General features: G+C 52.4%; 1 protein-coding gene across 1 annotated transcript in view; it reads right to left on the bottom strand.

Annotated features, from left to right (window-relative positions):
- Positions 1-16575, bottom strand: part of DSCAML1 (DS cell adhesion molecule like 1) — a 202033-nt gene that overhangs the window by 25287 nt on the left and 160171 nt on the right. The window contains exons 9-12 of the mRNA XM_029074382.1: positions 11948-12226; positions 11616-11735; positions 8468-8644; positions 1031-1230 (exon numbers count right to left, since the gene is read on the bottom strand). Coding sequence (XP_028930215.1) covers positions 1031-1230; positions 8468-8644; positions 11616-11735; positions 11948-12226 — 776 coding nt within the window. The remainder of the gene's footprint in view (positions 1-1030; positions 1231-8467; positions 8645-11615; positions 11736-11947; positions 12227-16575) is intronic.

The raw sequence follows: 16575 nt of genomic DNA, 5'->3' as shown, positions 1-16575 counted from the left end.
GCTGAAGCATTCTGGGCTCTGGGAGGCTGTGTTGTTCTGAGATGCTTGTGTTTTAGGCTGAGAGTTCTAGGGGTTTCCAGCTCAGAGATCACTGGCTTTGAGAAAAATCCCATTCTGATTTTGCAAACCCAAAGTTCTGCCCTCCCAGATTGCTCTGGGCAAGGGGTGGGTGAGGGCTTCCTGCATAGCCAAGTCTCAGTGATGGGGACTGGGCCCTAGGGGTATTAGGAACTTTCCCTGCCACCTAGACAGCACATCCATTCTGGGGATGGGTGGGGGTGGAGAGGAGGAGGTGGAGAGAACAAAGGGACCAGCTCCACCCAGTAGTCCCATAACAACCCAACAAGCCACTAGGCTCATTCCTCTTCAATCTGGCTCCTGCTTCCTGTCCCCGAGCATCTCCTCTGCACCAAGATGCCTTGATGGGTCGGGAAGTGGGACAGGGACGAGGATGGGGTCAGGAATGGGAGGAGGTATGTCTGCCATGCCATTTTCTCCCAGGCACAGTGGGAGTCTAATGCCACCCCAACCCAACCTCCTCTCTGCCCATCCCCACCCCAAACGCAATGCCAATCTGGCCTTCTCTGAATGGAGAGTCGGGGTTGATGTTATGATTAAAGTGAAGGTTAGAGCTAAATTTGGGGCTGGGATGGGGTAATGGTAGGGTGCACTGGGTTGGGATTGGGGTGGATTTTGGAGTTGGGATTAGTGTTGGAATTAGGATTAAGGCTGGGATTTGGTTTGACATTGGGGTTAAGAATAGGTTGGGATTGAGTTTGAGGCTAGGGTTAGGGTTGGAGTTAGAGTTAAAGTTGGAGTCAGTATTAGGTTTGGGGTTTAGGTTAGGGAGGAGTTATGATTAGAATGAAAGGAAGTGATGGGGTTAGGGTTAAGGTTGGAGTTGGGGTTAGGGTTGGGCTTGATAGGGTTAGAGTGGGATTAGGGTTAGAATTAAGGGTAGGGTTAGCGTTAGCATTGAGTTTGGGGATTAGGGTCAGACAAGCTCCCAGCTGGCCCTGCAGGGGCTCACCTTGAGGGTCGAGATGACCTCATCCCCGTGGTCCTTGGTGGCGATGGCATATCTCATGACTCGGTCGGGGTCGATGACCACATCCCCCTTCTCCCAGCGGATGATGATGGGCCGCTCCCCACGGGCCGTGCAGTTCAGCTCCTTCATGTGGCCCTTGATGGCGATGGTGGTGTTGGGGTGGGAGGTGATCATGGCTGGGACTGAGGATCAGGGTCGGGGAGACAGGACGTACACCCGGTGAGCAACCGAGACACCCCGCCCGGACAGGCAGAACTCATCTCCAACCGGACAGAAGGAGGGACATCCAGATGATTCTCCCACCTCCCCTCTGGACCCCCAGCATGGAAAGGTCATCAGGTGGGAGGCCACCTGGGCTACCTGCAGGAGGATGGGCCTTGTAATCAGAGAATCTGGCCAGCTCTGCCACTGATCTTCTGGGTGACTTCAGGTGAGTCACTTAACCTTTCTGGGCCTCAGTGGCCACATCTGTAAAATGGGGAAAATGATACCTATCTCTTTCTACCTCACAAGGATATCATGTGACCTATGTGAGATCAGGAATGTGAAAGGGCTTTGGGAAAATAAAAAGCTTGACATATTCCAGGCATCATTTTGTTCATGCCTCTGTAACAAGGAAGAGTTTCTTTTGGTGTTATTATTAACCATTAATATGAATTTATAGTAATAATTATGGCATTCAAGTGCTCTCTAGATGTCAAGAGCTGGGGTATGTGCAATACAGTAAGATCAGAGACAGTCTGTCCCACTCGGGGCTCACAGTCTAAGGGGAAGGGAGGACAGATATTTAATTCCCATTTTACAAATGAGGAAACTAAGGTACAGGGAAGTCAAATGACTGTCCCAAGGTCATACAGCAGGCAGGTAGCAGAGCCAGGATTAAAACCCAGATCTTCTGACTCCCAGACCTGTGTTCTTTCCACTAGACCATGCTGATTCTCATCTCCTGACATCATCTCCTTTCATCTCATTTCATTTCATCTCATTTTAGACATCTTTAGTGGGGAAAGCTGGCCAGCACCTAAATACCCCCACCCCATCCCCAACCACCCAGAGATGGAGATAGAGGGATGAGTTCCTCAAATCATAAGGCTGGGCCTCATGGGAAGGGAGCTGTTGGCAGAGAGGTTAAAATCTGGGGTGCCCATTGCCCCCTTCCTGGGGTGCCCAGCCATTCTGAGGACCAATCCCAGACCTGTCCTTCCTGGCAGGGGCTGGATCTGCTAGCGAAAAGGATGGGGCCTGATGTGGGGGGCCTTGAGCAACAGACACCTTCCCTGTCAGGAGAGAAGCAGGGCCAGTCCAGCCACCAGAGTCCCCGTCCCCAACCCTGTCCCCCCCAACCCGGTTCCCCTCCAACCAGGTGCCCTGGGGCCCCGGGAACAGCATGGAGACATTTCGGCACCCTTCCCGGCCCGGGATCCTGCAGTAATGAAGCAGATCAATTTTATAATGTGCAGCATTACCACAGGATACACAATGAAACGCCAAAGACAAACAACTGGGTGTGAGTTCTAATGAAGAAAAAGCCTCTGCAGCCAGAGACATGCGAGTATGAATTATTGACTAAGGTTTTACACTCTCAAGGATGTGAGGAGGAATATTTTTCCATCCAAGATTTGCATAATACACCCGACGAAACCTGGGCAGAATGTAGAGTTTGGTTTCACACCCCCAGGCTGGGTTTTGCACGGTGGCTGGTCTCCGTCTTAGGGGCTGGGAGCTGGGGGAGGGGGCTCATCAGCTCTGGGGAAGGGTCAGTGGGTCACAGGTAGGGGCGAGGAGGCAATTCCGATTGAGAGCAGGAAGGGGGTTTGCCCCCATATCATGCTGAACAGACCACCAGCCAAATGGATAACCTACCAGATAGCCATATGAACAGACAGACAGGCAGACCATAAGATAATTGGACTAACCACCGGACAGTTAGAAAGGCAGGCAGGTAATTTCTCAGTCAGACAGACTATCCCCTGGCCGGACTGACAGTCCCACAGAACACCACAGTCCAAATGATCTCCTGTCCAGCGGGCAGACAGACAACCGAGTAGTCAAGAGGTAGCCACCACCACCCTCCCCACCCCCCATCGCCTGAGAGTCTCTCGGGTTCACCCGGCTTCTTTTCAACTGAGTTCTAATTGAGCCCTTCTGGCAGAAGAGGGAGAGGAGGGAGGAGGGAGGGGAGAGAGGAGGGAAGAGAGCTGTTGTTGTAGGAAGAGTATGGCAGGGTGGGTGACAGAAACCTAGATGGAAAGGGGAAGAAGGGATGCAGAGGAGGGTTTGCTGGGTGGAGGAGAGAGGGCATGACACGGAAAGTGGGGAAGAAAAGCCAGTGGCAAAAGATACTTGGCTTTGGTTTTGTCTAGTTCTGAGCTGTGTAGGGTCCTTTGTTTTCCCAGTGCTGCTCTGTGGGCTTCTAGGCTACCCGAGGACAACCTGACCCTCCCAGCCCCCCCACCTCCCCAAATGCTCCCTCCCTTGCTCTTCAGCCATGCTTTTTTTTGTGTGTGTTGGGGGTGGGGGCAGGCTGGACCCCGGAGAGAGAGAGTCTGGTACAGACAACACCCAATGTCCCTAGCAGGTCTGGGCTCTGCTTCTCTCCCCCACTAGAGACCCTCAATCTCTAGACTTCCTCCACAGATTCCCAGGCCATCATGCCCCATTTGGATTTCCTATTCTATCTCCCCTCTCTTGATGCACAAATTCAGGCCGATAAAACTACTCCCTTCGCTGAACTCGATTCCCTCTTCACCCTCTTCCTCTATCGATCACACGCTGACACCCCCGAGTCCTGGACAACACCCAAAGTCTCCCCCTCCCCTCCGCTCCAGTGTTCATCTCGGAGTGCCATCAGTGGAAATCTAGGCACCAGGCTGATCTCAGCCACTCCAAATTCACCCTCACTTGCTACAACTCCACCCTCTCTTTCACTCGGCAACTTTACTTCTCCGCCCTCATTGACTCCCAGGTCCACTGCCTCTCCAAAACAAACTATTCTAGGCCTTTAGTTCCTCCATTAATCTGTCAATCAATAGTATTTATTGAGTGCTATCTATGTGCAGAGCACTCTACTAAGCGCTTGGGAGAGTACAATGTAATAGAGTTAGTCCCATTCCCATAAAATCTCCAGTGCTTCCACCTTCCACCCTCTCACCTCTGATGACTTTGCCAACAATCATTCTATCGACCAAACCTCCAAATCACCCCCTCCCTTTCCCAACTCCCTCTCACCCTTACATCTATTCTCTCATTCTTTTTTGTCATCCTTCAAGAAGATTACCTATCAAAATCTATCCCCAATACCTACTTCTATTCTCTTCTCCACCTAAAAACCCTTGCACCCACTCGCTTTCCTTCCCTCACTTCCATCTTCAGCCTCTCACTCTCTGATGGCTCCTTCCCCTCTGCAATAAAACATGCCTGTTTCCCCTGTCCCGATAAACCTCTGTTCAGCCCCCTCCGGCTATCACCCCTTCTCCCCCTCCCATTCCTGTCCAAAGGAGAGGCTGCACAAACCTGCTCCCTCCTCTTCCTCTCCTTCAACTTTTCCCTAGGTTTTTCACCCTCTTCCTGGCACTCAGACTGCTCTCTCTAAGGTCACCAATGACCACCCAAGTGTTAAATCAAATGGCCTCTTCGTCAAATAATCCTCTCAGCAGCCTTTGGGTAGGCTACCTTTACTTTTTCTGGAAAAACGATCTAATGTTATGAACCCCATGTGGCCCCATGTGACACCCCTCTCCCCCTCACTTCTCCTGGAAACACTATCTAAATTTGTGAGTCCCATGTGGGACAAGGACTGTGTCCAACCTGATTACCTTGTGTCCACCCCAGTGCTTAGAACAGTGCCTGGCACCTAGTAAGAACTTAACAAATATTAAAAACTAAAACAAAAAACCTTTGACTTTCTTGGCTCTCTCCCTGCATCACTGGCTGATCCTTCTCTGCCCCTTTTTCTGGCTCTTCATCTGCATCCCAGCCCTCTAACTATGGGTGTCCCTCAAGGCTCAGTTCTGAACCTTATTGAAGGCACATCTCCTCCAAGAAGCCTTCTGTGACTAAGCCTCTTCTCCTCTTCTCCAACTCCCTCTGTGCCGCCCTTACTTGCTCCTTCATTCATCCTCCCTCCTATCCCACAGCACATATGCATATATCTGTAATTTATTTATTTAATTAATCTATTTATTTATTTATATTAATGTCTATCTCCCCCTCTAGACTATGAGCTCATTGTGGCAGGAATGTGTCTATTATGTTGTACTCTCCCAAGTGCTTAGTACAGTGCTTTGTACATAGTAAGTGCTCAATAAATACGATTGAATGAACGAATGTATGGTGCATATGTGACTGAAAAAGTCCATATGGGATTCACAGTTCTGGACATATTGGATACACTAAAAGATTATCCCTTTTTGTGTTTTAATGGCTGTTGAGTTTGATGCTATTTTCTCTATTGTCTTACCTAATTCAGGAGCAGCCCCCCTTTTCCTTCTTCCTCCTAGCTGTAATTTACTTTAATGTCTGTCACCCCTTGCCTGGACTGTGAACTACTTGAAAGCAGGGTTCAAGTCTGCTAATTCAATAGTTTTAACGAGGATGAAGTGCTTACCACGTGTCAACCATCTTGCTAAATGCTGGAGTAGATACAAGCTAATCAGATTAGACACAGTCCCTATTCTTCATGAGCCTCACAGTTTAATAGGGGGATGACTGTACTCTCCCAAAAGCTTAGTTCAGTCCTCTGTTCAGAATAGGCACTCAATAAATCCTAGTGATTGGTTGGTTGGAGTGTGAATGTAAGTGAGTGTGCGTGTGAGTCTGTGGGAGTGTTTGTGTGGAGAAGTGTGTGCATGTGTGTGTCTATATGTGTGTGTGGTTGACCAAATTCTGGTAATGACCAATAAGACTTTGAGGATGCCTACACAAACACACACACACACAAACACACACACAAACACACACACAGTGGCTGACAATCTCCACCCAGCAACAAAGGAAGCAGCATGGCCTAGTGGAAAGAGCACAGGCCTGGGAATCAGAGGTCTTAGGTTCTAATCTCAGCTCCACCACTTTGTCTGTTGCATGACCTTGGCCAAGTCACTTAACTTCTCTGTGCCTCAATTCCCTCATCTGTAAAATGGGGATTAAGACTGTGAGCCCCATGTGGGACATGGACTGTGTCAGATTGCCTTGCACATAGTAAGCACTTAACAAATACCATAAAAACTGCTTAAACAGTAAGTAGACTAAAGTACCCTCCTCTCCACTCATCCCCCTCCTTGTTATTGCCCAGACCCCTAATGCAGGATGGAGGGGGAAAGGGGAAGAAGGAGGGAGAGGTGGGCCAGAAGGGTAAGGGGATAGAGGAAGGTTTTGGCCCAGAATTAGCGGAACATAACGGCAGGTCGAGCCAGCACTTAGAAGAGTGCTTGACACGTAGTAAGTGCTTAATAAATGCCATTATTATTATCTCCGCTCTGTGCTGAGCAACTTGGGGGGAACCCCTCAACCTCCCTGAGCTTCTCGAGCCGTCAACTAAGGGAAGGGGAATCAATCAATCCATCAGTGACATTTATTTACTTATCGACTGATTCTCCTTGAAGGGGTCTCTGGTCCTTCCAGCTGGGCTGCTTTCCTTCTGTAATTGTGCAGGTTGTGAGGAGAAGGGGGAAAGGAGAAGGAAAGGGAAGAGGAGAAGGGGAAAGCTCGCAGTCCTCTAGACCGTGAACTCGTTATGGTAAGAGATTGTCTCTATGGCCGGAACGTACTTTCCCAGGCGCTTAGTATGGTGCTCTGCACACAGTAAGCGCTCAACAAATCTGATTGGATTGAATTGAAAGGGAGGGAGCGGGGTGGGGGTGAGTCCCAGGAAAGGAGGGGGTGGGGGGCCCCTTCTCCAGACAGACGCTGGGGTACCTCTTGGTCTGGTGGTGCCAGGCCTGGACTCTGACTCCCACCAGAGGCCCAGTGGGATAGAAAGAACCAGATGGTAGTTGTCTTCGCAGCTAACCTAGAGGGGTGCGGGCAAGTGGGCGACATAACCGTCCCGCCTAATGGCCTGCGATGCCGAGAGGTCAACGAACTGAGGGTCTTTTTGGGGAGGGAGGGGGCCTGGAGCCCCCAGCCCTCCTCGGGATCCTCCGGGATCCTCCTCGACTTTCTCTCTCTGCCCCAGTTCCGCGCCAAGCCGAGCTTCCCTGCTCCCGGCTCGTCCTCTGCGCCCCACTGCAGAGGGAGGAGGCGCGGGTCCCCCCCGTAATTGGCCTGACATTTTCCCTAAACAAACACATCCAGAGCGAGCGCAAACAAAGGGCCCGATCCGAGCTGATTAGCCGCGGGGCTCGATCTGCCGGCGCCGCCGGGTTCACCCTCCGGGGAGGGGATGGAGGGGGGGAGAAGGAGAGGGGAGATAGAAGACAGGGATGGGAGAGGGGCGCTGAACACATGGAATATATTGCCTCAAGAAATTGTGCAGCCGAAAGCACTAGCACGTCCCACAGGGGTGAGAGGTCACCGGGAGAGAGTCAAGGAATGGCGAGGGCACAGTCGGGGGTGTTGGATGGTCACTGTTGGGTCACTGGAGGAGGGTCAGAGATGGAGGGGGGAGAGTCAGAGGTTTTGGGTGGTCCATGCTGGGTCACTGGGGGAGGGTCAGGGATGGAGATGCAGAGTCAGGGGTATTGGGTGGTCCATGGTGGGTCACTGTGGAGAGATTCGGGGATGGGGAGGGGAGAGTCAGGGATTTTGCAGGGTCCCTGCTGGGTCGCTGAGAGTCAGGGGTATTGGATGTCTGTTCTGGGTCACTGGGGGAGGGACGGGGATGGAGAGGGCAAAATAATATGTGTTGAATGGTCTCTGGGTCTCTGTGGGGAGAGTCAGGGATGGAGAGGAAGGAGTCAGGGCTGTAGCTTTAGGCATTAGGATGGGGGTTTGGGAGGGCAGCTTGCATACAGATCTTCTCAAGGCCCTGGGCTGGTTGGACCTTGGTGTTGACAGTGGGTAGAAGGGGTGTCCACTTGGTGGCTGACAGAGATCCTCTGCTGGGGAGGATTAAGGACACCTCAGAGTTCAAAGCAAGCCCCTTTTCTTCCTTTTGGAGGCTGCAACTCAGAACTTCCCTGCAGCCTGGCTCCCTCCTGGGACTGGAGAAGCCCTTTCCACCTCAGCCAGGCAGAGCCTCCCCAGAACATGCAGGATGGATTGGGCCCACGGACACAATTCTTCCAGCTGTTTGGGGCATGAATTCCCCAGTTCTTGAAGTCCAAAACAGCTCCCCAACAAGCCCAAAAGGGGTACCCGTCGCCCAGAATGAAACCAAGAAAACACTAGGGGAGGGGTAGGGCCGACCCTGCTAGCACTGAGCAGGGGTCACTCTGGGAACAGACCATCCTGGGGGCATCAGGAAAGTGCTGCGGGACTCACTCTTGACGGTGAGGAACATGGACTTGCTGATGTCAGTGCCCACGCCATTGCTGGCCTGGCACAGGTAGTAGCCGATGTCCTCTTCCAGCACGTGGCGGATCAGCAGGGAGCTGTTGGGAAGGATCTGGATCCGTCCTGTTAGGGGCACCGGGTGGTACTGTTGAGGATTTCCACTTCCTGAAAGGAGATGAAAAAGCAGTTAGGACGGGGGAATGAAGACTGAGGACGAAGGGCAAAGGGCAAGATGGATAGGTCGATAAGGTAATAATGAGGGTGGTATCACCGGAGGGCAAGTTTGGCTGTGGGGCCCTGTGTGATTGGAAAGGCCAATGCAGGGCCACCCTGCACATGGACACATAATAATAATAATAATTATGATATTTGTTAAGTGCTTACTATGTGCCAAGCACTGTTCTAAGCGCTGAAGGGGAGGGGAGGATACTAGATAATCAGGTTGACCCAAGTGGGCTCACAGTCTTAATCCTCATTTTACAGATGAGGTAACTGAGGCACAGAGAAGTAAAGTGACTTGCCCAAGTTCACACAGCAGATAAGTGGCAGAGCCGAGGTTAGAACCCCTCCCTCCACATACCGTCCTCCGTTGTGCAGTTGCTTTTTGCATTTTCAGTGCATGACACTGTTTTCACATTTGCCCCAGAGCAACCGCTCATTCATAGCCATGCCTTTCTGGATTGGAGGGGAGTCAAGCTGGCCTGTCCACTGTTGTCTCTCAGTTCTCTGTTTCTCTCTAGATTTCAAGTCACTGATTTGGTCTCTCTGCTGAGGTTGTCTCAGTTCTCTGTTCCTTTCTGGATCACAGGGCAGCAGCCTAGGCCATCTACTGTGATTGTTGCCCAGCTCTCACAGGGCACCAGACTGGTTTGTCTACTGCGGTTGTTCTCCACCTCTCCCCTTCTTTCTCGATTGCAGGGTGCCAGCCTAGTCTGTCTACTGGAGTTGTCTCCCAGCTCTCCGCATTGTCTGAGGCTGCACTTCACTTGTCCCTAAAGTGATTCCTCTGGGTTCCTTGCTTTGTGTTGCTCCATTTTAGCTCACCAACCAGCAGCTGTTTGGGTACTCTATTGGCATCCATTTTCTACACACGCCCCACCCCAGCACAGCTGTGCTGAGTTGATGCCAACATAAAGGGTAGGGTTAAGGATTAGGGCTTAAAGAGCAAAGTTTGAGGTGTGAAATCTAAAAGATAAGATGGTAAATGAGACCCAGAGTGGGCCATAACTAGAGGAAAAGGTTTAGGGTAGTGGATGGGGAGGGAGGAGGATTAGCACCCTGCAGACGGAGATGGCAATGGGGGTCCTGGAAGGACAATGCCAGCAGGTCCCACAGATATTTGGACAAATTCATGGATGAGGTCCATGCTGGGTCACTGGAGGGAGAATCCAGGGATAGAGAGGGGAAAGTTAGTGGTATTGGACAGTCTATCCCAAACTGTGAAGGTAAGGGTGTAGAACTAACTTATTTGTTCTCATCTCTCCCATGCCTGATCTCTTGCTCATGTCTTCCCTTCTGCCTGGGACTCTCCCATTTCACATCAGGTTGCCCAACCCTATCCGTATCTTCAAAACCCCTCTGAAATCACATCTCCTTCAGGACACCTTCTCTGTCCTATTTCTACTAATAACAATTGGGGTGTTTGTTAAACACTTGCTATTTGCCAAATGCTGCATTAAACACTGGGGTTGATGCAAGTTAACCAGGTCAGGCACAGATCCTGTGTGACACTCTAAGAGACAGGTAATGAATCCCCATTTTACCAATGAGGAAACTGAGGCACAGAGAACTTAAATGACTTGCCTGAGGTTACATATCAAGGCAAATGGCAGATCTGGTATTAGAATCCAGATCCTCAGACTCCCAGGCTCGTGCTCTTTCCGCTAAGTCACGCTGCTTCTTGTGGCTTAATCTCCGCACCTGATATTCCCTAACTGCCACTAGAGTACTTCTGCACTACCTAAGCACTTTAAGCACTCATGACCTTTTACGCTCATATCTTCTTATTCTAGTGGGAGTTCAACAAATACTACTATTACTATTACCATTATTCCTATCCATAATTTATTTTACTATCTACCCCTTCTGTTAGACTCTGAATTCCTTGAGTGAAGGGATCATATCTACTGACTCTCTTCTACCCTCCCGAGCATCTAGTATAGTACACTGCACACAGAGGAGTTCAGTAAATACTATTGCTTGATTGATTGGGTGCCCAGTGGGACAGCCAGCACATGGCTCCTTGTGCTGCCGGCCAAGACAGAGTCCTAGACCGGGTGGACCGTGGACCAGACTGTGAGCGGTCGTTGCTCACCGTTACATGCTTTGTTATGTATAAAACGTAAGGGTGGGAGATATAATAACAATGAAGGTTTTTTTTTAAGAGCTTACTATGTGCCAAGTACTGTTCTAAGTGCTCAGCACTCTTTTAAGCGCTGAGCACTAAGGGATACAGAGGCAACTGTGAAGTTTTAAGTGTAAAAGTTAAGGGACAAAGGTTAAAGATTAAAAGGTAAGAGGCTTACTGAGCCAGAATGCCCCAGAGTTTAGGATGTCGGGATCAGGCCCGTGCTCCCTTGGGGGATATTATTCTCCCCTTGGCACCGTCCCTGATGGTGGGGCAGCCCCTGTGTGCTGCCGACATTTCTTCAGCTTGGACCACCGCTTGTCCCCATCCCTCTGGCTGCCTTCTCCCCAGCCTCAGACAGTCCCTCCTCTCACAGGAGGTCCAGAGTTGAGCCCTGTGGCTTCTTTGGGGCTCGAGGGTCCCACTCCCTGCTGGGGCCCCAGGGCTGCCTCTGGGCTCTGGGAGGAACAGGATTTGAGCAAGTCTGGAGCTGCTGCAGACCAGCTGGCAGAGCTTCCTGGGCCTGCTCCAGGCCCCTGAGGACTTTGGTGACCAGAGGGTTTCAACTCATTGGGGCCTGTTGCCCTCAGGTTTCCTGGCATGAGGTGAGGGAGGGAAGTGCTCTGACCACAAAGTCTGGCCCAAATTGGCCCCCGACCCCAAATCTGCCCCAAGACTCCCCCAACCACTCTTCTCCAAGACCCCCACAACCCCCTGCAAACACGAACTCTTCCCCAAGATCCTGTCCCTCGCGGCAAGCTCGTTCTAAGCCTAGCTCCCAGTTCCTACCTTTGGCGTGCTTCCACATGACCTTAGGTGGGGGGTAGCCATCGACGGAGCAGTTCAGGACGCCGGCTTTGCCATAGATCCCATCCTGGTTGTTGGGCTGAACCACGAACCGAGGAGGGACTGGGGCCCGGAGCAAAGACAGAGACCCTCAGCCATCCGGGCCCCACCGCCTTCCTGTCCCCACCCCTCCGCACCCCCGGGACCCAGGAGGGCCTTGGGAGCCTCTCCCTGCTGCCTAGGCCCAAGGCCCTGTCCCTCCCTCTCCCCGCCCCACTGGGTGTCTTCATCCCTATGGTGGCTGGGCGGAGGCGGGGAGGAGGAAGGGCCCCCACCTCTGACGATGAGCTGGCGCTCTCGGCTGACGGTAGCGGCGGCATTGCTGGCGATGCAGGTGTAGTTGCCGTTGTGCTTGAGGGAGACACTGGAGATCTGCAGGGAGCTCATGAACTCCTTGCTCTCGATGGTCACCCCGGGGCCCGACACGATCACTTGCCCGTCCTTCCTCCAGGTGATGCGGATGGGCATGTCCCCCGAGGACACCACGCAGGGGATGTACAGCAGCTGTCCGATGGATGCCGGCGGGAACTCGAAGGGCTGGATCAGAGGGGGCACTGCCAGGAGCAAGGGGAGGGTCAGGCCCGCATCTCTCCATCCCTCAAGACCTTCCTCTGGAAGCTCTTGGGGCCCCCGACAGCTCCATCAGGCTATCTTCCATCAATTACCCCACTACCCCCCAACCTGCCATCTCTATCCCTTCATGCCAACCTTGGGAAGCAGCATGGCCTAGTGGAAAGAGCCTGGGCCTGGGAGTCAGAGAACCTAGCTTCTAATCCCAGCCCTGCTACTTATCTGCTGTGTGACCATGGCAAGTCACTGCACTTCTCTGTGCCTCATTTCCCTCAACTGTTAAATGGGGATTAAATACCTGTCCTCCTAACTACTTAGAATGTGAGCTTCATAAGGGTCAGGGACTGTGTCTGACCTCATTAATTTGTATTTACTCCAGTACTTAGAGCAGTGTTTGTCACATAGTAAGTACTTAACGAAAACCATAAAGGAGAAAAGAAGACAGGAAAACCTCCCAGCTGGATCTTACTCTTAACTCCCCTATGCGATCTCTTCGCTTACACTGTTACCCCTGTTTGGAATGCCCTCCCTCCACAAATCAGACAGCTCCCAGCTCTGCCCACATTCAAAGTCCTCCCCACATCCCATCTCCTCCAACAAGCTTCCCCTGATTAATTTCCCAGCATTATGACCTTTATTATCCCTTCAGCCAACTCTAGCACCAATGAACTTATTTACCTCCATCTCAACAGCCATGTGTATATGTCCACTTTATTTATTTTTGACATCCCTACTTACATAGAATTTTATTTTTGTCTCCCCGGTTAGAGTGGAAGCTCCTCAAGGGTAGGGAAGGTGTCACTTCTTTATTCAATATTTTCCAAGTGTTTAGTCCGATGCCCCACAAGAAGTGGGGATTCAAAAAATACTATTATCAGGTGCTGCTCCCCTAAAGGAAGAGAAGTAGAGTGGCCTAGTGGATAGAGCCTGGGCCTGGGAGTGAGAGGACCTGGGTTCTAATTCCGGCTCTGCAGCGTGGCACAGTGGAAAGAGCACGGGCTTTGGAGTCAGGGCTCATGAGTTCGAATCCCAGCTCTGCCACTTGTCAGCTGTGTGACTGTGGGCAAGTCACTTAACTTCTCCGTGCCTCAGTTCCCTCATCTGTAAAATGGGGATTAAGACTGTGAGCCCCACGTGGGACAACCTGATTCCCCTGTGTCTACCCCAGCGCTTAGAACAGTGCTCTGCACATAGTAAGCGCTTAACAAACACCAACATTTATTTACTTGTCTGCTTTATGACCTTGGGTAAGTCACTTAACTTCTCAGTGCTTCATTTACCTGTAAAATGGGGATTAAGACCGTGAGCTCTATGTGGGAAATGGACTGTGTCCAACCTGATTAGCTTGTGTGTATCCTAGCATTTAGTAAAGTGCCTGGCACATAGTAACCACTTAACAAATACCACTTTTTTAAAAAAGGTAAGCTGAATCAGATCTAGTGGATGCAAAAGTTTCCATGGGGCTTACACCCATTTCACAGACGGGGACGAGATCAGAGATCCAAGCCCCTTCCCCCCAACTAGCCTTGTGGCGTCACCTACCCTGACTCTCAGTGGGGCCCATCTGTTCAACATACATGGGGAGGGGCTGGGGGAAGATCAGTTTCACTCTATCAGAATGCCGGACAATGGTAGCCACTTGAATTTCTGTCTCACCTTGCCCTGCTAATAATAGGATCCGGGCGAGGACGGATAATTGAAACCCACAGATAACCCTACCCAGCATGCACTTTCTTGTAACAAACTCATGCTGAACGAGAACTTCCACGCTGGAAGATTTCCCACAGGCCTCAGCCTCCGCAAGGGGCTGTGCACCCCAGCACGGGGTCCCTCCGACTGGGGGCTTCTTCTTCTCATTACTTCTCGTATGGCAGTAATAATTAAGCACTTACAGTGTGCAGTAGACACCATTAATCAGAGCAGACACCACCCCCGTGCCACCCGGGGCCCACAGTCCAGGAGAGCAGCTCCCTATTTTCTCTTTCTCTCATCTCTCCCTTAGGCCCGGAATCGCGGATCCCCGCTCTCTCAGCGCAATCGCCTCTGGCATAACCAGGGCCTCCCCACACAAACTCTTTCTCTCTCTCTCTCTAGGGCCTTCAGCCCCCTCATTGCCTGGAGCTTCCTGTGGGGAGCCCCCTGCACCCCAAAGTTTCCCTGTCCAGCCCTCTCCTGGCCAGGAAATGCTCACTCAGGGCAGGAAGGCCCTGAGGAACTGTGAACACCTCCTACCACTCCTCCACCCCTGAACCTGGGAGGCCTGGGCAGGAGCATAACCTAGTGGATAGAGTACGGGGCTGGGATACAGAAGAACCTAAGTTCTAATTCTGGCTCTGCCACTTGTCTGCTGTGTGATCTTGGACAAGTCACTTTACTTCTCTCTGCCTCAGTTACTTCATCTGTAAAATGGGGATTAAGACTGTGAGCACCATATGGGACATGGACTGTGTCCAACCTTAGTTTGTATTTACCCCAACACTTAGTACAGTGCCTGGCATAGAAGAAAAGTGCATGTGTCTTTGCCCATGTGCGTGCGTGTTTGCAAGGGTTTGTGTGCGAGTAATCACATGGGCACGCACGTTGGCGTGTGGCTTTATATGCATGTGAGTCTGAATGGGCACTTGTGTTTGCCTCCATGGGTGATTGCATGGACACACGTGGGGTTATTTATTTATTTATTTTTGGGTATTTGTTAAGCACTTCCGACTTGCCGGGCTCTGTACTAAGTGCTAGGGTAGATACAAGATAGTCAGGTTGGACACAGTCTATGACTTATATGGGGCTCACAGTCTCAATCCCCATTTTACAGAGGAAGTAACTGAGGCCCAGAGAAGTGAAGTAACTCGTCCCAGGTCACACAGCAGACAAGTGGCAGAGCCAGGATTAGAACCCAGGTGCTCGCATGAATGTGGGTCTTCACGGGCGCACGGGTTGATGTGCGTATGTGGTGACCCGAGCTCGGGTCAGACAAGTGTTCAGTTGCCCACGACCCCCCTTTCCCTTCCACTGTTCCCCCCAAAAGAGGGCAACTCTCTGGGCCCATTGCAGAAAGCCCTCTCCCCACCCTCCCACACCCCGGGTGTCTCCGGGGCTCTGGCTGGCCGGGACCAAAACGCCACTAATGCAGGCTGAAGCTCCTCTCTCACCCCCGGCGCAAAGGAGTTCAGCTCGGAGGCGGCACATCCACTTAATTAAAGATTTAGCATGCACGCCCGGAGATGCTTTTATGCTACATTATTTTGCTGCTAAAAGGGAGCCCACAGCCCCAGAGCCGATGTTAGATTTATGTGCCCGAGCGCCGAGGCCAGGGACCTTGCCGGACGTCCGGCGAAGAGTCGCCCCCCTCCCCGGGCCCCGTGACCCTCCCCTCCTCTGCCAGGCGACTCCACGGAGCCAGCGCCCGCCGGGCAGCTCGGTGCCAGCCTCCTAGACGGGGTGGGGGGGAAGAGGTGTGGGGGGGGGGACCCCCGCCGGGCCCCAATCAGCTTGCCCGGGGAATTTTCAATTAGGCACCACCTGCAACCCACACTCGCAGCTGCCAGGAAACCTGGCAGACACCGCGCCCGGGAGGAGAGCAGAGAAAGCGAAGTGAGCTCTTTGCCAGGAGCGGCCTGCTGTCCCTCGCCCGGGAGCCGGAGATGGCCGGAGGGGGCGAGAAGGGGGGCGAGGGGCTGGGGGGGAAGGCCTGGGGGTTGGCAGCTCTGCCCTCTCCCTCCCCTCCGGAACCACAGGCTTCTTGGGATTCGCTGGCACCTCATTACTCTACCTCCCCAAGCCAAGAACGACCGCCGCCCCCCTCCCCCAAGACCCCACTGGCTCGCACTTCCAGCACTCGGGATGGCGGGGAGGGGGTGGGGGGGCAGAGGATCCAGATGCATAATCCATAATCAGCTCCGATGCCCTCGCTTGCAAAAGGGCATCATAATAAGGGCAGGGAGGGGATGGAATGGGACGTTGAGGGAGAGAGGTGGGGGGATGTGGGGGAGGGGGGTCGCTGGAAAGAGAGGTTTCAGAACCAACCCGGGGCTGTGCCACGGGGTTCTCTGGAGTCCCTCGAAACCCTCTCTGCTCGCTGAGTTGGAAAGAAACCCGGTTACCACGCTCCTACTGGGGCTGTTTGTTTCCTAATGAATTTCGGCGACACACTGCGCTGGGGAAGAGGGAGAACCGTGCATCCACACACACACACATACACACGAGCATGGCCACCCACGGACACACATAGAGATGCGGCCATAGACCCACTCACAAACTCGGACACGCACAGAGGAGCGGACACACAAACACACCTACACCCGAGCCAGCCTGTACACATGCACACACAGCACAGACA

This window comes from Ornithorhynchus anatinus, chromosome 11, assembly GCF_004115215.2.
Source record: "Ornithorhynchus anatinus isolate Pmale09 chromosome 11, mOrnAna1.pri.v4, whole genome shotgun sequence".
Classification (NCBI taxonomy): Eukaryota; Metazoa; Chordata; class Mammalia; order Monotremata; family Ornithorhynchidae; genus Ornithorhynchus; species Ornithorhynchus anatinus.
Note: the sequence above shows the minus strand (reverse complement) of the source record. Positions and strands in the feature narration are given on the sequence as shown.